The 24472-nt window shown below is 39.9% G+C and overlaps 1 protein-coding gene across 1 annotated transcript in view; it reads left to right on the top strand.

Annotated features, from left to right (window-relative positions):
- LOC126199248 (DNA polymerase theta-like) overlaps nucleotides 1-24472 on the top strand; it is a 363755-nt gene that overhangs the window by 167718 nt on the left and 171565 nt on the right. Inside the window, exons 12-13 of the mRNA XM_049936047.1 lie at nucleotides 910-960; nucleotides 1035-1172. Coding sequence (XP_049792004.1) covers nucleotides 910-960; nucleotides 1035-1172 — 189 coding nt within the window. The remainder of the gene's footprint in view (nucleotides 1-909; nucleotides 961-1034; nucleotides 1173-24472) is intronic.

The raw sequence follows: 24472 nt of genomic DNA on the forward strand, positions 1-24472 counted from the left end.
TTCTCCACACAAATGTTAGACAAACATATTGCACCTACCTCCAACCAATCTCTGGTTCAGTCTTCTGCCCCCCCCCCCTCCCCCCCTACTGTTACCTCCTCATCTTTCTGTTCCACCTCTCTGTCTAAATCCATCTTCTGTTCCTGCCATCACTAGCATGCCCCCTTGGTTTTTTCATCCCCTCCTTGCCCCTCTCTGCCCAACTCGTCCTCCTTGCCCCTCTCTGTTTGTCTCCTCATTGGCGCTCTCTGCCTGTCTCTTCTCCTTGGCCCTCTCTGCCCGTCTCTCCTCCTTGGCCCTCTCTGCCCGTCTCTCCTCCTTGCCCCTCTCTGCCCAACTCGTCCTCCTTGCCCCCCTCTGCTTGTCTCCTCATTGGCCCTCTCTGCCCGTCTCTCCTCCTTGGTCCTCTCTGCCCATCTCTGCCTCCTCCTTGCCCCTCTCTACCAGTCTCCTCCTCCTCCTCCTCCTCCTCCTCCTCCTCCTCCTCCTCCTCCTCCAACAACAGTGGAAAGTCTTGGGTGGAATAATACTTAAAATAAAGCTGTAGCTGACTGACATGTGGCGCATAAAATCATGCAATAGAAAACTGTTTATGCTAGCTTCTGAGCTCATTCTGTAGTAGAAACGCACCCATTCATGCACACAACACCTCTTACACCCAAATGCACACTTGCACAGCCACATGTCATTCAGATATAAGTGAGTGGTTGCCCTTCCTTTGTATTATGTAGGAAACACACAAATTGTTCTGTGGTATCTGACTCATTCCTGAAACCAGTTTTCCATTAATTAATGTGCCTCAGCTGATCCAATCACTTACTTTTTTAAGTACTTACCTTTCTGTAGATGATCTATTTAGTTTGTGTTATGCATACACTACTCTCACTTTCTTTTCAATTTCTGTTCTAGGTAACTCCACTGAACATAGCCGCACAATGGGGGAATTTAGACTGGTTTCAGGTACTGCACAGGTTTTTTGTTGGTTGTGTTTGGTCTTTTAATGTGATAAATGCTTTATAAATATGATTGTACAGGTAATGACACTCTGGGAGCAGCTCCCAACAAGCATGCGGCGTGTAGGGGAGCTAGTAGGCATTGAAGAAGTTTTCATGGTTAAAGCACTCAGAGGGACTGTAAACCTCCAGAGCAAGAAAGAGATTGGCAGAATAAATGTATGTATAATAATTTCCTGGATAAGATTGATATTTGATATGAGATTTAATATGTTATATGGCTCTAAGCGTCATTGCACATAGTTTAAAATTTTTGTAAATATTGGTCTGGGTTACAGAAATCACTGTTGCATTACATAGGCTGCACTGCAGCTTGGTATTGGGTATCATAGGAATGTAATGTGTGACTATGTTGTTTATTCTTACTGGTATTTATGAAATATCAGAATAAATCTTTCACTTTGCAGCATAAAGTTTGCTATTGGGAAACGTCTCAGCAAATTAAAACAATGTGCTGACAGGACTTGAATTTGACCTGTTTTCATTTTCTGAGCGGTTCTCTTACCACTGGTATATAAGATGCACTTTTGTATTATAGTTGCTATGCTTGCTGTTCAGTGGTACGTTATTGGCCATGCTTGTCAGGAGCACTCAACTATGCACTCCAGTCGTTTCATCCTAATGGAGATTTTTCGTTATCTACTTGTATAATTCTATGCAAATGCTATGATGGGTGATTCTTTTTCTTACCATTACCAAAATGAGCCTATACTCCACTTCTAATGATCCTACTGTCAGTGGGCATTAAACTCCAAACCAGCCCTGTCTCTGTTAAGATTGACTTCATCAAAAACCTTAGTAACAACGTTGTTTGTAAAAGTGACTCATTTTTCAGTATTACTTGAAGGGGAGAGGAAAAAAAAACATAGACAAACAAACAAAAAATTGTCTTAAAAAAGGGATATATCGAAACAGAATATATTTACTTTATACTTCACCGAGTTTGTAAATAGTGTATAGTTGACTATTGCTATTTCAAACTTCGATAAATCAATCAGCTGCCCAGCCCATCGTAATCTCATTTCACCTTTACATTACCAAAAATTAAGTATTTTCACAGAATTAATTTTACAGGTGATTTTTCTTGGCAAGATAACCCAATACAAAGCACCATACGCCAGCAATGATGGACTTTATTAGAACAATAATAAAAATATGCACATATTGTGCTTCAATGTATGGTTAACTGGGTCAGGGTTTTTATCAGATAGTAAAAACCTGATACTCCTTTCTCATAGATTCTCATTTATTTTTTTCCAGGCACAAGACAGCCACAAATATCTTTAGTCACTGATACTGTCTCACGTATCAGCTTGAGCAAATTCCAGTCCGAAATGTGTCATGTTAATACAATACTGAGTTCATCTGTGATCCAGGGGTAGCATCTTTGACTAGTAATCAAAATGTCCTTGGTCCCTGGTTGGAATCCAGCCACTGCTTAAATTTTGATTAATAATCAGCATTGGCAGCTGAAGACTTCTGGCATAAGAAGTCACCCTGGTTCTGCCAACGGCCTTGTCAAAAAGGGCAGAGGAGTGGACAGAGGTTCAGGGCACTCTCTTGTCCAAGGGGTGGGAAACTGTCCCTAAAGGCGGAAGAATCAGCAGTGATCAATGGCATGCGGATGCAGAAGGCAAATGGAAACAACTCCATTAAAGACATGTAACATGTATCCACAGGACATGGGGCCTCTAATTGAAAAGTGTCATGATGATCTCTCCATTGGCAAAATATTCCAGAATAGTCCCCCATTCGGATCTCCAGTAGGGGAATGCCAAGGGGGAGGTGACCATGAGAAAAAGATTGAATAATCTAATAAAGGATAACGTTCTATGAATCAGGGTGTGGAATGTCAGAAGTTTGAACATAGTAGGGAAACTAGAAAATCTGAAAAGGGATTTGCAGAGGCTCAATCTAGATCTAGTAGGGGTCAGTGAAGTGAAATGGAAAGAAGATGAGGATTTCTGGTCAGTTTAGTATAGGGTAATATCAACAGCAGCAGAAAAAGGTAAAACGGGAGTAGGATTCGTTATGAATAGGAAGGTAGGGTGAGAGTGTGTTACTGTGAACAGTTCAGCAATAGGGTTGTTCTTATGAGAATTGACAGCAAACCAACACTGACAACAATATTTCAGGTATATTTGCCGACGTCACAAGCTGAAGATGAAGAGATAAAGTATATGAGAATATTGAAACAGTGATACAGTTCATAAAGGGAGGCGAAAATCTAATAGTCTTGGGAGAGTGGAGTGCAGTTGTAGGGGAAGGAGTAGAAGAAACGGGTACAGGAGAATATGGGCTTGGGGCAAGGAATGAGAGATGAGAAAGACTAACTGAGTTCTGTAACGAGTGCAGGAAGTATACTTGGAAAAGGCTGGGTGATATGGGAAGATTTCAGTTAGATTACATCATGGTCAGACAGAGACTCTGAAATCAGATACTGGATTGTAAGGCGTACCCAGCACCAGATATAGACTTGGATCACAATATGGTGGTGATGAAGAGTAGGCTGAAGTTTAAGACATTAGTCAGGAAGAATCAGTATGCAACGAAGTGGGATACGGAAGTACTAAGGAATGACGAGATACGTTTGAAGTTCTCTAAGGCTATAGATACAGCAATAACGAATGGCTCAGTATGCAGTACAGTAGACTCTCCAACATCTCTAAAAATGGCCATCACAGAAGTTGGAAAGAAAAACATAGGTACAAAGAAGGTAACTGTGAAGAAACCATGGGTGACAGAAGAAATACTTAATTTGATCGATGAAAGGAGGAAGCACATAAATGTTGTGGGAAACTCAGGAATACAGAAATACAAGTCGCTGAAGGAATGAAATAAATAGGAAATGCAGGGAAGCTAAGATGAAATGGCTGCATGAAAAATGTGAAGAAATCGAAAAAGAAACGATTGTCAAAGGGTAGACTCATCATACAGGAAAGTCAAAACAACCTTTGGTGGCATTAAAAGCAAGTGTGGTAACATTAAGAGTGCAACAGGAATTCCACTGCTAAATGCAGAGGAGAGAATGGATAGGTGGAAACAATACACTGAAAGCCTCTATGAGGGGGGAAGATTTGTATGATGTGATAGAATAGGAAACAAGAGTCGATTTAGAAGATATTTGGGACCCAGTATTAGGATCAGACTTTAAAAGACCTTTGGAGGACTTAAAATCAAATAAGGCAGAAGGGACAGATAATATTCCATCAGAATTTCTAAAATCATTGGGGGAAGTGGCAACAAAACGACTATTCATGTTGGTACGTAGAATGTACGAGTCTGGCGACATACCATCTGACTTTCGGAAAATTATTATCCATACAATTCCGAAGACTGCAAGAGCTGGGAAGTGTGAGAATTATCGCACAATCAGCTTAAAAAGTTGCTGACAAGAATAATATACAGAAGAATGGAAAAGAAAATTGAGGATGTGCTAGATGATGATCAGTTTGGGTTTAGAAAAGGTAAAGGCATGAGAGAGCCAATTCTGACATTGGGGTTGATAATGGAAGCAAGACTAAAGAAAAATCAAGACATGTTGATAGAATTTGTCGACTTGGAAAAAGCATTCAACAATGTAAAATGGTGCAAGATGTTCGAAATTCTGAGAAAAAAAGGGGGTAAGCTATAGGGACAGACAGGTAATAAACAAGATGTACAAGAGCCAAGAGGGAATAATAATAGTGGACGACCAAGAACGAAGTGCTCAGATTAAAAGGGTTAAGACAGGTATGTAGCCTCTCCCCCCTACTGTTCCAAGTGTACATTGAAGAAGAAACGATGGAAACGAAAGGTTCAGGAGTGGAATTAAAATTCAAGGTGAAAGGATATTAATGATACAATTTGATGCAGCAGAAATGAGAATAGCAAGAAATTTAACATCAGGATTGATGGTCTTGCAGTAGATGAAGGTAAGGAATTCTGATACCCAGGCAGTAAAATAACCAATGATGGATGGAGTAAGGAGAGAACATCAAAACCAGCCTAGCAGTGGCAAAAAGGGCATTCCTGGCCAAGAGAAGTCTACTAGTATCAAACATAGGTTTAATTTGAGGAAGAAATTTCTAAGAACGTATGTCTGGAGTACAGCATTGTATGGTAATGAAACATGGACTGTGAGAAAACTGGAAGAGAAGAGAATCGAAACATTTGAAATGTGATGCTACAGATGAATGTTGAAAATTAGGTGGACTGATAAGGTGAGGAATGAGGAGGTTCTGCGCAGAATCAGGGAGGAAAGGCATATGTGGAAAACACTGATAAGGAGGAGGGACAGGATGATAGGATATCTGTTAAGACATGAGGGAATGAATTCCATGGTACTAGAGGGAACTGTAGGGAGCAAAAAATGTAGAGGAAGACAAAGATTGGAATATATCCACCAAATAATTGAGGATGTAGGTTACCAGTGCTACTCGGAGATGAAGAGGCTGGCTCCGGAGAGGAATTTGTGGTGGGCCGCATCAAGCCAGTCAGAAGACTGATGACAAAAAAAGAAGTTCATCAAATACTGGATCTCAAATGCTGCCCTCACAGTTACATGTAAATTAACTATTTATAAAATTTTTAATAACACAGTAGTATATGTTACTGTTAACAAGTTCAAATGCAATTGAAACTATTAATTTACAAGGAATTATTAACTTTACGTAGTGTTTTTGAGTGTCTGAATCTTAATGTTTGAAAGTACATTAGTTTGTAAATATAAAAAAATAATCAATATATAAACAAAAATAATCCATTTTTGAAAACATAATATAATTTGATATGTAAAAATCTAAACCCAAGTGGCAGCAGGAGATATGTTAAAGAAATGTGCAAGCTTTCAGAGCCACTGGCTCCAACTTCTGGCAGAAGGGTTGAAGAGAAAGGAAGAGCGGTGAAGGAAAAGGACTGGTAAGTTTTAGGAAATAGGGAGAGTTAGGCAAAGTCACCCAACACCCCAGATTAATGGAGACTTACTGGATGAGATGAGAAGGGAAAGGGGACTGCACGGGATAAGATTTGAAAACCTAAGGGCCTAAAGGTGGAAGATACAGTAATAAACAAGACTAAGAGAAATAAAAGGGCATGAAGAAAGGATCAGTTACTGAGAAAAAATGATGAGACCGAGGAGATACTGGCACTGTAACATGTCCTTGGTTATTGTCACTCACCTGGCCTTAGTTTATGTTTATTATTGTCTTTAATTTCCTCAGTCTCAATATTTCTTCTCAGTAGCTAATCCTATTTTCATTGCCTTTTAGTTTTCTATATCTTTTATTTTCTGACCTGTACATTCCTCTTCATCCCCCTCCCCCTTTCAACCCTCCAACTTCTGCCTACCTCTACTACACATTATGCAAGTAGCTTTTTGCTTTTTTTAACTCTTGTGCAATGTCTTGTCAGTAATTTCTGTCTTATTTATTACCCTATCATCCACCTTTAAGCTCTCAGATTTTCAAATCCATCTGGTGCAGTCCCCAACAATCAGTCTTAAGTCCCACCCAGTAAGTCTCTCCTGACACTGTGTTCCTGATGATTTTTCTTGATTTTCCCCATATCCTAAACCTCACCAGTCCTTTTGCTTCATCCCTCTTCCTTTCCCTTCAACCCTTCTGGCAGAAGAAGGAAACAATGGCTCCAGAAGCATACACATTTATTTAAGCTTTAAATGTGCTTTCTCCTGCCACCATTAGGTGAGTAGATATTTTACGTATACAAAAAATAACTAACGAAATACACATTGATTTGTTGGTTGTAAAATCATTGCTGATTATTAATAATATGTCATGTCAGTTCATTACAAAATTATTATTAACCTTGACACAAGGATTTTATGTTATTCTTTATATTTCTGTGTAAATAATTTGTTAAATAACCTCTTTATTATTCCCAACAATATTATGAGAAGGAAAGTTGCTACTCACCGTATAGGGGAGATGCTGAGTAGCAGATAGGCACAACAAAAAGACTTTTCACAGTTATGGCTTTTGGCCATTAAGGCCTTCATCAGCCATAAACAGACATATGCTCTCTCTCTCTCTCTCTCTCTCTCTCTCTCTCTCTCTCTCTCTCTGACACACACACACACACACACACACACACACACACAAGTGCCAACACAGCACACTATTGCAGTCTACGGCAACTGAAACCATATGGTGAGCAGCAGCACCAGTGCATGATGGGAGTGGTGACTGGGTGGAGGTCAGGAGGAGGCTGGAGTGGGGAGGGGGAGGGATAGTATGGTGGGGTTGGCAGACAGCAAAGTGCTGCATTTTAGACCGAGGGCTGTGGGGGGGAGTAGGAGTAGCGGAAAAGAAGAGAAATAAAAAGACTGAGTGTGGTGGTGGAATTATGGCTGTGTAGTGCTGGAATGGCAACAGGGAAGGGGCTGGATCGGTGAGGACAGTGACTAACAAAGGTTGAGGCCAGGAATGTTACGGGAATGTTGGATGTATTGCAGGGAAAGTTCCATATGGCACAGGCTGTGAAGCAGTGACTGAAATGAAGGATATCATGTTTGGCGGCGTGTTCAGAAACAGGGTGGTCCACTTGTTTCTTGGCCACAGTTTGTTGGTGGCCATTCATGCAGACAGACAGCTTTTTGGTTGTTGTGCCTACATAGAATGCAGCACAGTGGTTGCAGCGTAGCTTGTAGACCACATGACTGGTTTCACAGGTTGCACTGCCTTTGAAGGGATAGGTGACGTTAGTGACCGAACTGGAGTAGGTGGTGGTGGGAGATTCATGGGACAGGTGTTGCATCTAGGTCTATTACAGGGTATGAGCCATGAGGTAAGGGATTGTGTAAGGATGGGTGAGGATATTGTGCAGGTTCGGTGGGCAGTGTAATACCACTGTGGGAGGAGTGACAAGGATAGTGGGCAGGACATTTCTCATTTCAGGCCATGACGAGAGGTAATTAAAACTCTGGTGGAGAATGTAATTCAGTTGTTCCTGTCCTGGGTGGTACTGAGTTACGAGGGAAATGCTCGTCTGTGGCCATCCGAGGGGACTTTGGGAGGTGGTGGGAGACTGGAAAGATAAGGCACGGGAGATTTGTTTTTGTACAAGGTTGTGAGGATAATTATGGTCAGTGAAGGCTTCAGTGAGACCACTGGTATATTTCAAGAGGGACTACTTGTCACTGCAGATGTGACAACCATGGGTGGCTAGCCTATATGGAAGGGAATTCTTGGTAGGAAATGGGTGGCAGCTGACGAATTGAAGGTATTGCTGGTGCTATCTGGATCGAAGGTGAGGACACCCTATCCATATTTCTTTTCTGGGAAATTTGTATTTGCCTTTCACATGAAATATTGCAAAAAGAAAAACTGTAACTGTAGTTGTTTTGACTTTTTCTTGAGTCAGTCAGACATGCATTAAAGCAGTTGTTCTGAATTTCTCTGAAGAGCCTTGAACTTTCAATTATTGACAGTCAACTGTAATACAGATGAAGGTGCCTTGTGGCTGCTTACTGCCTAATGTGAATTATTTGACTTCTACTGTCAGGAACAATATTGAAAAAACTTTCCAGCAAGGAACTTACTGTCCAGCTTTTGTTTAGTGTCTGCTGTACACAACTTCATCTTTCATACCTTTCTTGTGCCTTTTCTTTGGTTAAGAATTTAACTCTCTCTTTTTATTGCTACCTTTTATTCACTTGTCCCTTGATTTTCCTATGTCCTAGTGACTGATTCTGCCTCCCTTATTTTTCTTGTTTCTTTTGCCTTCTGTATATGTTTTGTCCCTTTTCTATCCTCTGCCTAAGGAATTCGTGGTCCTAAAATCTTGAAATTTATTGATTCATATGTGTGGTTAATGATCTTTTCCTGCCTTTCATGTCCATAAATACCTTTGGGAGTTTGTAGTAGGTGAATTAGAATTTTAACACAAAATTAAATTCTTGGAGTTGGAGTTGTTATTACATTAAGCTGCATAATTAAATTATAACAAATCACTTAAAATTTGTGCTGAGAATAGGGTTGTTCCTTTTTTAAAATTATGTATTTCATCCTTAAGTCACACCAGGGATATTGTCACCAGTTTCAACTTACTATCAAGTCATTGTTACATGATTTGTTTAAAAGGAAAGGAACAGGTGTTGTTCACAGTAAACTAAGTTGCAAGTCAGCTTCTTCACACAGTCATACATACAGGTACTCATCAATTGAAGAGTCCCAGTGAGGCACTCACAATATACACACATCTGCAGTCTGATTGTTGGAACTGAAAGCTTCAGCTGACTATGTTTGTTTATTTATCATATGACCCTACAGAGATAATCAGTTTCTTACATTGAAATATAAAACATTTATTTACTACAAATTATAGAGCACTGACAAAAAAACATATATTATAAATTATTATGAATCTGATTCAGTGTTTAACAATTAATTATAATCTAGTTTTTGTAGCACTTCATTTTTCTGTGTGTCTCCTACAGTGTGGTTTCCAATGAGTTCAGCCATTCACTTGTCTCACTCCGTTGCTAGGAGACTGCTCCAAGTCACTTGGAATTTCCTTTGTGGGCACTGTGTCACTATATACTATACTGTTCTGGAGCATGATAGTCATACTGAGAATTTTCAGCCATTTTACTCTTAAAAACCATAGCTTTCATTGTAGCATGCACTATTCTGATTTTGCTCGGGTGGCTGCATGTTGTCTCAGGCAAATGCATTCCTAGAAAACGTTTGTTTGGATCTCCGGTGTTCTTTCAAGTTATAAGTGAATGGAATGTGGTTCTAGATAGGTTTCCTAGATTTAAACCTGTTGTGGGGTAAGGAGCTCAATGTATTATTTATTGCCACATCCACTCTCCTCAGTAGTTGTCGCTTAAAGAGCAGAGAGACAATATTAAAGAAAACAGATAGCTGTGGAAGAGGGTTGGTTTTCTACATCTACATGTACATTGATACTCTGCAGTCTACCTCACAGCACGTGGCGGATAGTATGCTGTCCCACTGCTGGTCATTTCCTCTCCTGTTCCACTCACAAATAGAACAAGGGAAAAATGACTTGTCTGTATGCCTCTGTATGAGCCCCAATTTCCCATATCTTATATTCGTCATCCTTACATGCAAATTATGTTGGAGGCAACAGAATTTGTGCTGCAGTCAGCTTCAAATGATGGGTTGCTAAACTTTCTCAGTAGTGTTCCTCGAAAAGAATGCCATCTCCCCTTCAGGGATTCTTGTTTGACTTCTTGAAGCATGTCCATAACATTTATATGTTGATCGAACCTACTAGTAACAAGTCTAGCAGCCCACTTCAGAATTGCTTTGATGTATTCCTTCAATCAAACCCGGTATGGATCTCAAACATTCAAGCAGTACTCAAGAGTATGTCGCACTAGCATCCGTTATGTTGTATCCTTTACAGATGAACCACACTATCGTAGAATTCTCTCAATAAATTGAAGTCGATCATTCACCTTTCCTACTACAATCATCACATGCTTGTTCCATTTCATATCACTTTGTAATATCGTACCCATATATTTAAATAATGTGACTGTGTCAAGCAGGACACTACTAATGCTGTATCTGAACATCACCGACTTATCTGCATTAACTTACATTTGAATGTCCAGACATTAGCCTCATTGTTTAAGTAATGTGTGCATCTATCTTTTCAACATAATAGCTTCTACTTCGTGCAGGAAAGAAATAATCAGCAACAGAATAAACCAGTATTCGTGCTGCTATGCACTTTGTCTTTGCATATGCTCCCCAGTTTGTTCCAGCAATTTTTCCAATGAAGATGTATCGAGTTTTCAGTTTTCGTTGTGTGGTTTCGTAGTGCTTTTTAAAGGTGTGGGAGTGATCTGTGTATACTCAAAGATATTTTGTGAAGTGATTGTGTTTTACCTTTTTACCACAAAAGAATACATTTAGTTTTCTACTTACTGTATGGTTCCTCAGATGGAAACAGGCATACTTCAGTTTTCTAACATTGTCAACCTTGTCTATCTAAAAAGGTGGCAGTAAATAATGATAACAAAATAACGGTGCTACATCATCTTATCGATACATTCAAGAAGAAATGCGAAGAAGAAATAACGAGCGATAAGATTGTCACTATACCATATTTTGGCAAAATTTCACAGAAAATGGTGAACATTTTTCAGTCATACAGTATTCGGATGGTGTTCGCAGTAAAAAACTTAATGAGATATGGTTTGAAGTAGGAAGTTGGCTACAGGATAGGTAAATTTGAAGAGACAGTTGTTTATAAAATACAATGTGCACTGTGTGAAGTGAAACATCTAGTGCAAAGTGTGCATCATGTGAAGTGAAATATGTAGGGCAAACAGGTAGGAAATTTTTGACAAGATATAGGGTCTATGTAGGTGCTTCTAGACTGGGCAACTACAGCAGACTGGTGACTTCCAAATATAAATATGAGACCAGTCATCCACTGAAAGGCATAGAAGAAGATTTAGAGGTGATAAATATAGATAAGAAAAGAAAGAAAATCGACCTTTCTGAGGAACCTGAAATAGCAATCCATCGAGTTGGTTTATTGTCAAAAATTGATTATTTTGTTAATTTATTAATCCACTGGGTTAAGTTTAATAAAGTCCTGGTATACAAACTGACAATAATAGTAATTTCTTCTTCAATAATTTTTTGGATCTTTTTAAGTTTGGTGCTAGTACAATAATGTGAACAATTTTGCACAGATAATTGTTGGTATGGTGTCTATCCATGTCCTTTGTAACATCTTTAGAATCTTATGGAGTAGCTGATGGTCCAGTGCAGTCTGTCAGAGCCATACATATGTTTATGAACTAGTGGTGCATGTAGAGGCAGCTGACGTGATCAGTGTTTACTGCTTTACAGATGGAATGCTTTGGTGGATGGGTGATAACATGGATAAGCAGAGCAGAGAATCTGGTGTTACCATTTTTTATATTTTGAACATGTGTTCTTTTGAAGTGCTTTATTATGCAGGATTAGCTTAACCAGATGATGAAAGCTTGACATCCAAAATACATGATTGAGGATTATGTTCATAACATTAGTGGTTGTATGCTAAAATATTTATAACAATACTTAAGTTTTCTGAGGATTTGTGCATAACCTCCACACATCATGATATTTACATATGGTATCTAGATCCTTATTAAGGATTCACTCACCCCACTCATAGTCGTATTGTGTCAGTGTGGTTGTTCTTATGTTATTAATGTGACAGAATTTTTGCAGTTTGTATCTGGGACTTCAGTTATATGGGAGTGGGACCAGTACTGATTGCAGCAGTAATCCATTCTTGATGCTGAAGGATTAACTCGTGACATCTTTGACTGTGATTTTAAAGCAGCAGTTTTTCTGTATATTCTCCACCAAATTTGTCATTTTGAGACTTGGTACAAGTTCCTTCAGTTTGAAAATTAGACCATCTAGCCAGTGTCATAGATTTCTGAGGATTCATGCATAACCTCCACTCCTCATGATATTTACATATGGTATCTAGATCCTTATTAAGGATTCGCTCACCTTCTGGAAGGTGGCTTCAGTACGTAAGATTAGGGCCAGAATTTGTTCACAGCTACCAGAATTTGCTCACAGCTACACCTTATAAGGAAACCGGCTGAAAGGAAAGGACAGCCCCATAAATATGTTGGTTTTGTAGTCTCACTATCCATCTTTTAGAGATATTAATAAGAAGTTACAAAAAAGCCATCATCAAGTATAGCAGTAGCAACTGGGGACCATTTCGAATGGTTTCGGCGACAAGAGAAGCGGTGCAAAACCAGATTGCAAACTTCACACTTCTCTTACTACAGTTGACATACTTGAAACGTTTAGCCGATCCTCTTCTCTGGATATGCGGCTGCGTCAATCTCCATAACTTCTTCTCCGAAGAAATAATGCAGGTTAGAGGAACCAAAAAAATTACTATCTCTCTCACTTGAAATAACTCGGTACTCTTGTACTTACATTTCCACAAGTTTCATATAAGCATACAAACTGTTGCAAGTCAACTACACTGATACACATTAGATGCAATTAAATATAATCACAACGCCTGGTTTTAACAACCAAATAATTTAGCCTATAGACATCCCATGCATCTTGCTTCGTTCAGAGCTAAGACATGAAGTAAGTTAAAAGTCTGTTGTCAGTTTTTTTTTTCCAGCAATCACATTCACTAACACAGCGAAGAATAGCATTTAATTACTCCTTGTCCTTTCACACAGCGTCTGTGGCTTTTGCGGCAAACACTTGCCGGCGTTGTTCGACTGGCCCACTTATTGTCTTCTCATTACAAAATTTCAACCTGCACTCAGAAATCGGCGGCGCAGTAGATACATTTACGCTCTCTTGCTTACTTTTAAAATATTGTGTGTTCAAGACGGTGGAAGGCCGAGTGTCTCTAGAATTTACACCGAAATTCTCGAGGCACTACACAGTATGTGCAGCATAGCGAAATGTGGGTTAGAATAACACATATGCTAAAGGATTGCGGTAAAGGCTACCTGTACTCAGCGAAAACTTGTGTTGCGTGCCCTCTCCCGCCAGAGGTTCGCGTTGTCCCTCGGGCATGGCTGTATGTGTTGGTCTTAGCATCAGTTAGTTTAAGCAGGGACCGATGACCTCAGCAGTTTGGTCCCTTAGGAATTCACACACATTTGAACATTTGAAAGCTTGCACCGAATATTGGTGATAACTGAAGCGGACAGGGCAATGTTGCCAGTTGTTGTGAGCTATGTGACCAGAGCCTGGATAGTAATGCAACAGAGTGCCTCTGAGCCTTATAAATAGGTATGGATTTTGAGGCAGATTTATTCAGAGTCCAGCACCACCACCACGGGGTCCATGCCAGACGATGAGAGCACTGAGTACCACTGTCTTGAGCCATGGGTTTGAGACTCTGCTGCTTGCACTGAGTCTCCTTGCATGACTTGAAGCCACAGTGCTGGTGATGTGCCATTTTTGCTAGACTACTGCCAGATGGCAGTGGGTCTTGTCCTGTGCACAATCTCCACTGCCTCCGCATTCGACATGTAGGGGTCTGTTTTGCCAAGTGCGGCCATTCAGCAAAGAAATGCAGTCACAGCAGAAGAAGGAAATCACTTCCAGACTGACAAACTGCCAGCCACTGCCCAGCTTGATGTCAACATTGCAGGGTGCCTAAACTTACAACTCTTTACCAGGGAGGAAGCAGCCGCTGTGAACTGATGTCGGCCAGCATCACTGGAGTGAGGCGTGTTAGCTTCACATTACTAATGAAGTGATATGCAGTTGAAGTTGAATGAAGGATTTCTCTCTGTCGGCAATGTGTCTGTAGGTCGTCTGGCCTGACACCAACACCACACCACCACTCATCTTGTCGAGTAATATCTGCACCCCAAAGAGTGGTTTTAGGAGTGGGACTTTCGAGCCCATCACCGTACTCTCTGTTGACAGTCAAAATGCCTACAACTAGCATCTAAAGATGAAGAAAATGTCTTGATTTCTGAAGGCATCAGTTCTGTTGACACATTGTGCAGTGAGTCCAGTCTTTTTGTTATGTTTTTGTTTAACTGTGATCATGACAAGTCTGTCGGTTTGGGCAGGGATTACCTTGTGCTAGTAAGTTCAGTATGTGACAGCTGAATGCAGACGGTATTTTGGGGTGATGTAGATATAAATGTTAGTTCCCACTTGGTTGATGTGGGCAATATGGGTGTCATGAGCGAAGGGTATGACTCATTGTCTAGTAGTATGTTAGCTATTAACCATGAGTAGTGGTTCTGGAGATGAAACTAAGTTTAGTTGTTTCTGTGTGCATTTATTGTGAGCAGCTACTCAGACAAGAGTTATTAAGTTATAGTAATAAGATAGGATTACGGTTGAGTGTTCTCACAATTTAAGTGTGTTTCATGCAGAGCAAGGAATATGGGTTGGTATTTAGGCATGTAATGTAGTGAGAAGTGTTACGATAGTGGTATGTTCAAGATTTGTTTGCTCTTTCATTTTTGTTTTTGTAGGTAATCATATCATGATCAGAACCACAGGGAGCAGGGTTTTTAATACTCCAAGACGCTACCACAGAGGTGATATTGACAATTTTAAGAGACGAAATAGATAAGGTGGGAGCAGACAATGCAAAGCAGACAGAGAGTAGAAGCACTCAATGCTGAGAAGAAGGAAACACCTTATCACAAATATCCAGACTATAGGAGAAGTTGCTGATAGAGTGCAATGAATGGATGACTGAAAACAATTGGGAGTGCAGGAATGTGTGGCTTATGGAAAGAAGTGAAAGAGAGAAAGCAGAGAGGAGGGAAGATGAGGAAGCTGAAAGGGGAAGGAGCAAACTTTGGGATATTTACCTGTTCCTGCAGGTCGTCTGACTACAGTTGATGTAGTTGAACTTGTCAGTCCAGTGAAAAATAGGAAGAATATCATGGCGGGGTGGTCACCTTATGCCGACTTGTGGAAGTACAAGCCCCTTACAGTCATTCACAGACAACGTGGGGGTGATACAGCCTAAGCTGTACTTGCAGAAAGCAAGGTTACGTTGGGTATACTAGGTGTACGACGATATAATAATGGTTGAGAGTTGTTGTGAATCAGGGAAACTTTAGGGAGCAACACACTTGGATTCAAGAGGGATTGGGTTGTTAATTAATGGAACCACGTGTGATATTATGGAACCCACATGTCATTTACCAGCTACAATGATGACTGGTTACTCTTGCACACTGAGGTGACAAAAGTTGTGGGTAGCAATATACACATAAACAGATGGCGGTGATATCGCGTACACAAGGTGTAAAAGAGCACTGCATTGGCAGAGTTGTCATTTGCACTCAAGTGATTCATGTGAAAAGTTTCCGACATGATTATGCCTGCACAGTGGGAATTGACAGACTTTGATTGCGGAATGGTAGGTGGAACTAGATTCGTGGGACATTTTATTTCAGAAATCATTAGGGAATTCAATATTCTGAGATCCACAGTATCGAGAGTGCACCAAGAATACCAAATTTCAGGCATTACCTTTCACTGAGGTCAACGCAGAGGTCGATGACCTTCACTTAACGACCATAAGCAGCCACGTTTGCATAGAGTTTTCAGTGCTAACAGACAAGCAACACTGCATGAAATAACCCCAGAAATCAATGTGGAAAATATGAGGAATGTATCCGTTAGGACAGTGCAGCAAAATTTGGCATTAATGAGCTATGGCAGCAGAGTATTGACATGAGTGCCTTTGCTAACAGCAAGACATTACCTGCAGTGCCGCTCCTAGGCTCGTGACCATATCAGTTGGACCTTGGATGTCAGGAAAACTGTGGCCTGGTCAGATAAGTCCTGATTTCAGTTGGTAAGAGCTGATGGTAGGTCATGAGTATGGTGCAGACCCCATGAATCCATGAACCATAGGTGTCAACAATGCAGTGTGCAAGGTTGTGGTGGCTCCATAATGTAGTTGTCTGTGCTGATGTGGAATGAATTGGGTCCTCTGGTCCAACTGGTCCTTTTGTTGACTGGAAATAGTTATGTTTGGCTACTTGGAGATGATTTTCTGCCAAGAAGCAGTGGAATTTTTCATGTTACAGGGCCACAATTGTTTGCGATTGGTTTTAAGAGCATTCTGGACAGTTCGAGTGAATGTCATGGCCATCAACATTGTCCGAAGTGAATCCCATTGATTTGTGGGACGTAGTCAATATGTCAGCTTGTGCACAAAAGCCTGCACTGGCAACACTTCCGCAATTATGGATAGCTGTAGAGGTAGCATGGCTCAGTATTTCTGCACAGGTCTTTCAACAACTTGTTAAGTCCCTGCTACATTGAGTTGCTGCACTGCACTGGGCAAAGGAAGGTCCAGCATGATATTAGGAGGTATCCCATGACTTTCATCACCTCAGTGTCAATATAACACAACCACAACAATATTGGCAGGATAAGCCCATAGAGATGTTGCCTGAACAAAACCCTACCTTCTGAAACGGTACCAGGGAACCAAGCTTAGTCCATTCACTAAATCAGATGATAGCCGCACAGGAGGGCAGGTCACTGCAGAGCAACTAATACAGCACTTGGAACTGAATCGGGATGGTAGACCACTGGTAACTGTGTCCTAGTGTGTTGCAAGTCTTAGTGCCATAGTGAGTCTCATTTTGCTGTGTATAGCTTTTATTTACAGAGTGTACATAAAGTCCAGGAACACTTTCAATTATTTATTGCACAAGAGCTAAACATTGTACAGATGTCATACATATTACATTTTCAAGAGAAACTCTGAAAGTTTTATTATTTATTTTTATTTTTACAAACATTTGATACGCAAACCATGAGCGACCCGGCAGATGTCAATACAGTAATCGAATTCTTGTCATATCCGTCCCAGCATGGCATCGTCGACTGTGGCAGTCGCTTCCCGTATTCTTTTCCGGAGCTCTCGCTACATCACATGGTAGAGGCGCTACACACACCAGATTTTTAATGTGTCCCCACGGAATAAAGTCACATGGAGTGAGATCTGGTGATCGGGGAGCTATTTCATGAAACAGCTGTCCACTTCTGTAGCGCAGCCGATCCATAGATGCAGCACCTCTGTGTTCAGGTACCCATGAACTTCACGATGAAAATGGGGTGGAGCCCCATCGTGCTGAAAGATGAACGGAGAGTCTGACTGCATTTGAGGCATCAGCCATTGCTGCAACATGTCCGAGTAGGAATGTCCAGTGACAGTGCTTTTGGCGAAGAAGAATGACCCATACAGTTTTCGATGTGACAAGGCACAAAAAACATTTACCTTTGGGGAATCACACTCAGATTCAGTGCATTCGTGTGGATGCTTTGTACCCCAGATTCAACAATTATGCCTGTTCACTTTACTATTAGTGTGAAAAGTGGCTTCGTTGCTAAAAAGTAAGCAATCAACAATGCCATCCCCATTCTTATTCAATTGTTGCAACTGCGAACGAAACTCAAAACGCTTGTCTTGGTTGTCATTGAGCTTCTGCCCTAGCTCCAATTTGAATGGTTTCATAAACAGCTTCTGTTCCAGGACTTTACACACTGTCATTGGAGCCATTTCAAGTTCATGGGATGCACGACGCACTGATTTCTTTGGACTCTTTTTAACGTCTCTCATACGTGCTCCATATTCACTTCACTCACACTGGGACGTCCACTGCTCTTTGCCGGACACAAGCAACCCATTATAATGAATTTGTTGTGCCAATGTTAAATGGCCTTACTTGTTGGTGGCTTCTTACCATACTTGGTTCTAAACATCTGCTGAACAGCTGTAGCATACTTGTTTTTGTTGAACTCCGACTCGCAGAAAGCTCGCTCCTTACCTGAACTCGCCATGTTTGCGACTAGCCCTGATTATCGGCAAATTACCAAATTATGCTGTGTCGGTATACATAAAAAAAAACTTTCAGGGTTTCTTTTCAAAATGACATATGTATGATATCTGTACAATGTTCAGTTCTTGTGCAATAAATGATTGAAAGTGTTCCTGGACTTTATGTACACCCTGTATTTAAGATGATGAGCCATTCAGAAATCTCTTATGTGCATAGTCCATGTTCCAGTGGACTGGATTCCCTGAATGAGAGATGGACACTGAATTTGTGGAGTTTGAGAAAGATGGAAAGCAGCCCTGAAGTATAGCGTAGTAAATGTATAGTGTTTAAGAATTGGCAGTGTAGTGGTGTGTACTTGTTTTATGATCAAAGATGGAAAGTTCAAGAAGTCATGGTGGAGGAGCTGGGTCTTCCCAGTGGAAGCAGGTAGTGTAGTGTCACTACCCAGTTTTTAGTGAGACTAGTAAGAATTTATACAAAAGTCACTGTGAAATTTTGCAGTGCAAAACTGGGCCAATAGGTATTGTTCGCCAATATGTGGGTTAGAATAACACATTCACAAGGAGATTGTGAGATGGGCTAGCTGTACTCAGTGGAAACATGCACCGCACAGCAGTAATAGCTGAAGTGGGCAGCGCAGTGTCACCATATGAGGGCAATACCCTAGTGGTGAGCTAGGCACTCTGCATTAGATGAGAGTGCGTTAGATGAGTGGGCAGTATACTACATATGGTAACTACCTCTGTCAACATATATTAGTTGTGCTGTGCAGTTGCTGCAGTGTATAGAATTTTGGGTTAGCAATGAGGAGATTGATGGTTCGATCCTGGGTTGAGGCATATGTTTTTTATTTGGGAAATGTACTTCAGGTGGTATGGAATCTGGCATCTTAATCGTCAACAGTGATTGCAGCGGATCCTCTAGAAAACATTTGCACTTACATACTACAATCTTAGAAATGGAAGATCGGTCAGCTTTGAAAGAAGACCTTTCTATGGCATGGGTGTGAATTTATTCGTACCACTTCATCTATGAAATGCAAAACCTGTTTTCTTTGTACCCACGTCCAGTGGTCCCATGGATTAGTACCAACTATTATTATTGCCTCATTCAGGTCCATTACATTTCGTTAGGGCCTTACGTTACCGATAGGACTAGCAATGTGCAATGCGAATAATGTCCAGACTCATTTACTATTTGTGTTATCACCATGGTCTCACTATTTATGCCTTTTGACATTGAGTCTGATAACGGCATGCTGTTTAGTACGTATCTCAATGCATTATTATTATTTCTTTACTTTCTCAGACGTTAAGTCTGGTTGAGAATGGAAAGTGACGCGGACCTTGATCAAGCGTCACTTCCTATTAACTGTACGGTATGTGTTATATTGCATTTAGGAACTTTCGGGTAATTGAACATGTATCAATAATTACGGATTTCTGTAGTTGTATATATATGTTTGGATGTAGCTGTATTGCATTGATGTACTGGTGGATATTGTGTGGTATGACTCCTGTACTTGATAGTATAATTGGTATGATGTCAACTTTATCCTGATGCCACATGTCTTTGACTTCCTCAGCCAGTTGGATGTATTTTTCAATTTTTTCTCCTGTTTTCTTTTGTATATTTGTTGTATTGGGTATGGATATTTCGATTAGTTGTGTTAATTTCTTCTTTTTATTGGTGAGTATGATGTCAGGTTTGTTATGTGGCGTTGTTTTATCTGTTATAATGGTTCTGTTCCAGTATAATTTGTATTCATCATTCTCCAGTACATTTTGTGGTGCATACTTGTATGTAGGAACTTGTTGTTTTAAAAGTTTATGTTGTAAGGCAAGCTGTTGATGTATTATTTTTGCGACATTGTCATGTCTTCTGGGGTATTCTGTATTTGCTAGTATTGTACATCCGCTTGTGATGTGATCTACTGTTTCTATTTGTTGTTTACAAAGTCTGCATTTATCTGTTGTGGTATTGGGATCTTTAATAATATGCTTGCTGTAATACCTGGTGTTTATTGTTTGATCCTGTATTGCAATCATGAATCCTTCTGTCTCACTGTATATATTGCCTTTTCTTAGCCATGTGTTGGATGCGTCTTGATCGATGTGTGGCTGTGTTAGATGATACGGGTGCTTGCCATGAAGTGTTTTCTTTTTCCAATTTACTTTCTTTGTATCTGTTGATGTTATGTGGTCTAAAGGGTTGTAGAGGTGGTTATGAAATTGTAGTGGTGTAGCCGATGTATTTATATGAGTGATTGCTTTGTGTATTTTGCTAGTTTCTGCTCGTTCTATAAAGAATTTTCTTAAATTGTCTACCTGTCCATAATGTAGGTTTTTTATATCGATAAATCCCCTTCCTCCTTCCTTTCTGCTTAATGTGAATCTTTCTATTGCTGAATGTATGTGATGTATTCTATATTTGTGGCATTGTGATCGTGTAAGTGTATTGAGTGCTTCTAGGTCTGTGTTACTCCATTTCACTACTCCAAATGAGTAGGTCAATATTGGTATGGCATAAGTATTTATAGCTTTTGTCTTGTTTCTTGCTGTCAATTCTGTTTTCAGTATTTTTGTTAGTCTTTGTCTATATTTTTCTTTTAGTTCTTCTTTAATATTTGTATTATCTATTCCTATTTTTTGTCTGTATCCTAGATATTTATAGGCATCCGTTTTTTCCATCGCTTCTATGCAGTCGCTGTGGTTATCCAATATGTAATCTTCTTGTTTAGTGTGTTTTCCCTTGACTATGCTATTTTTCTTACATTTGTCTGTTCCAAACGCCATACTTATATCATTGCTGAATACTTCTGTTATCTTTAGTAATTGGTTGAGTTGTTGATTTGTTGCTGCCAGTAGTTTTAGATCATCCATGTATAGCAAATGTGTGATTTTGTGTGGGTATGTTCCAGTAATATTGTATCCATAATTTGTATTATTTAGCATGCTGGATAGTGGGTTCAGAGCAAGGCAGAACCAGAAAGGACTTAATGAGTCTCCTTGGTATATTCCACGCTTAATCTGTATTGGCTGTGATGTGATATTATCTGAATTTGTTTGGATATTAAGTGTGGTTTTCCAGTTTTTCATTACTATGTTTAGGAACTGTATCAATTTAGGATCTACTTTGTATATTTCCAATATTTGTAGTAACCATGAGTGGGGTACACTATCAAAAGCTTTTTGGTAATCAATGTATGCGTAGTGTAGCGACCTTTGTTTAGTTTTAGCTTGATATGTCACCTCTGCATCTATTATCAGTTGCTCTTTACATCCTCGCGCTCCTTTGCAGCAGCCTTTTTGTTCTTCATTTATAATTTTGTTCTGTGTTGTATGTGTCATTAATTTCTGTGTAATGACTGAAGTTAATATTTTGCAGATTGTTGGTAGGCATGTTATGGGGCGATATTTAGCTGGGTTTGCTGTGTCTGCTTGATCTTTAGGTTTCAGATAAGTTATTCCATGTGTAAGTGTATCAGGGAATATATATGGGTCTGCAATGTAACTGTTAAATAATTTAGTTAGATGTGAATGTGTTGAGGTGAACTTCTTTAGCCAGAAATTTGCTATTTTATCATTTCCAGGGGCTTTCCAATTGTGCGTAGAATTAATTGCTCGGGTGACTTCATGTTGCAAAATTATCACTTCAGGCATTTGTGGTATCATCTTGTATGTATCTGTTTCTGCTTGTATCCACCGTGCATGCCTGTTATGTTGTACCGGGTTTGACCATATGCTGCTCCAGAAGTGTTCCATGTCTGTTATGTTTGGTGGATTGTCTATTTTTATGTGCGTGTTATCTATTGTTTGGTAAAATTTCTTTTGGTTTGTGTTGAATGTTTGGTTTTGTTTCCTTCTATTTTCACTTTTTTTGTATCTTCTAAGTCGTTTCGCCAAAGCTTGTAATTTTTGCTTCTTTTCATCTAATTGCTCTATTGCTTCTTGTTGTGAGATTTTACCTAACCTTTTTCGTTTTTTGTCTGATATTTCATTTCTTATAAATTGTGTTAACTGTCCGATGTCTTTTCTCAGTTTTTCTATTCTGATCTGTAGCCTGTGTTGCCATGCTGGTTTTGTGGGTTTCTTCTGCGTGTTGGTTGGTTCTGATATCTGCCTAGTGTGTATATTTAGTGTAGTGAGTGCTCCTACATAAACCAGTAGTTGTAACTCTTCCATAGTTGTGTATTCATTTATTTTGTTGTGTATGATTGTGTTGATAGTTTTTATTGTTGTTTCGACTTGTGGGCTATTTGGTGGTCTATGCAAGAATGGTCTAATGTCTGTATTTGTGTCTTTGTATTCTATATATGTCAACTGAAATTTTTCTTCTATATCTAACATGTGTGTCACTTCGTGTTCTATTTGTACTTGTGCTGGTGGCTGACTTAAAATTTCATTTTCCTCTGATTGTTTAATTGATGCGTGTTGTTCTTTGTTTGTTTGCTCTGGGATGTTTGAGTCCATTACTGTATTTTCTTCTTCTTCAAATTGCACATTATTTTGTTCCAGTATTTGTTGTACTTGTTGTTTGATGTTTTCTAATTCTGACTGGGGTATCCTGTTATTTTTTATTATTACACGAATCTGATCAGCTAGACATTGTTCTGTTAAAAATTTTAATTCTGGGTATCTGGTAATAAATGTTGTGTATACTTGTGATCTGTATCCAGTTGTGTTGGTTCCTAGGTTTGTTGCTTGGTAATAACAGAACATGAGGTGTCGATTAACTTCATCTGACCATCTCATCCTCTGTCTTTGTTTTCCTTCTAGGGTGGTTGCAGGAAGCATATCCTGCAAAACACCTCTATTTGGATTTAAATCATTTTCCAGTTGGCTAGCAGTGTCATTACCATTGTGGGCGGGCATAGGGTTCAAGCGCCGTCCCCGACCATGACGGCGCTTGTCCGAGGCTTCTTTAGTTCTGTCCTGAACCAAGTAATCACACTAAAAGGGGGGTTAGCCCTATTAGTGGTTTGTTCTTTTCGTCGCCTTTTACGACTGGCAGAACATACCGGAGGCCTATTCTTTTCCCGGGCCTCCACGGGAGTTATTATTATTATTATTATTATTATTATTATTTCTTTTCTCAGACATTATGTCTGGTCAAAAATAAAAGTGATGCAGACCTTGATCAAGCGTGACTTCCTTTTAACTGTACGGTATATGTTACATTGCATTTAGGAACTTTCGGGTAGTTGAACATGTATCAATAATTACAGATTTCTGTAGTTGTATATATAAGTTTGGAGGTTGCTGTATTGCGTTGATGTACTGGTGGATATTCTACATCTACATCCATACTCCGCAAACCACCTGACGGTGTGTGGCGGAGGGTACCCTGAGTACCTCTATCGGTTCTCCCTTCTATTCCAGTCTCGTATTGTTCGTGGAAAGGAGGGTTGTCGGTATGCTTCTGTGTGGGCTCTAATCTCTCTGATTTTATCCTCATGGTCTCTTCGCGAGATATACGTAGGAGGGAGCAATATACTGCTTGACTCTTCGGTGAAGGTATGTTGTCGAAACTTTAACAAAAGCCCGTATCGAGCTACTGAGCGTCTCTCCTGCAGAGTCTTCCACTGGAGTTTATCTATCATCTCCGTAATGCTTTCGCGATTATTAAATGATCCTGTAACGAAGCGCGCTGCTCTCCGTTGGATCTTCTCTATCTCTTCTATCAATCCTATCTGGTACGGATCCCACACTGCTGAGCAGTATTCAAGCAGTGGGCGAACAAGTGTACTGTAACCTACTTCCTTTGTTTTCGGATTGCATTTCCTTAGGATTCTTCCAATGAATCTCAGTCTGGCATCTGCTTTACCGACGAACAACTTTATATGATCATTCCATTTTAAATCACTCCTAATGCGTACTCCCAGATAATTTATGGAATTAACTGCTTCCAGTTGCTGACCTGTTATTTTGTAGCTAAATGATAAGGGAACTATCTTTCTACGTATTCGCAGCACATTACACTTGTCTACAATGAGATTCAATTGCCATTCCCTGCACCATGCGTCAATTCGCTGCAGATCCTCCTGCATTTCAGTACGATTTTCCATTGTTACAACCTCTCGATACACCACAGCATCATCTGCAAAAAGCCTCAGTGAACTTCCGATGTCAGCCACAAGGTTATTTAT

Source organism: Schistocerca nitens, chromosome 1 (genome assembly GCF_023898315.1).
Source record: "Schistocerca nitens isolate TAMUIC-IGC-003100 chromosome 1, iqSchNite1.1, whole genome shotgun sequence".
Lineage (NCBI taxonomy): Eukaryota > Metazoa > Arthropoda > Insecta > Orthoptera > Acrididae > Schistocerca > Schistocerca nitens.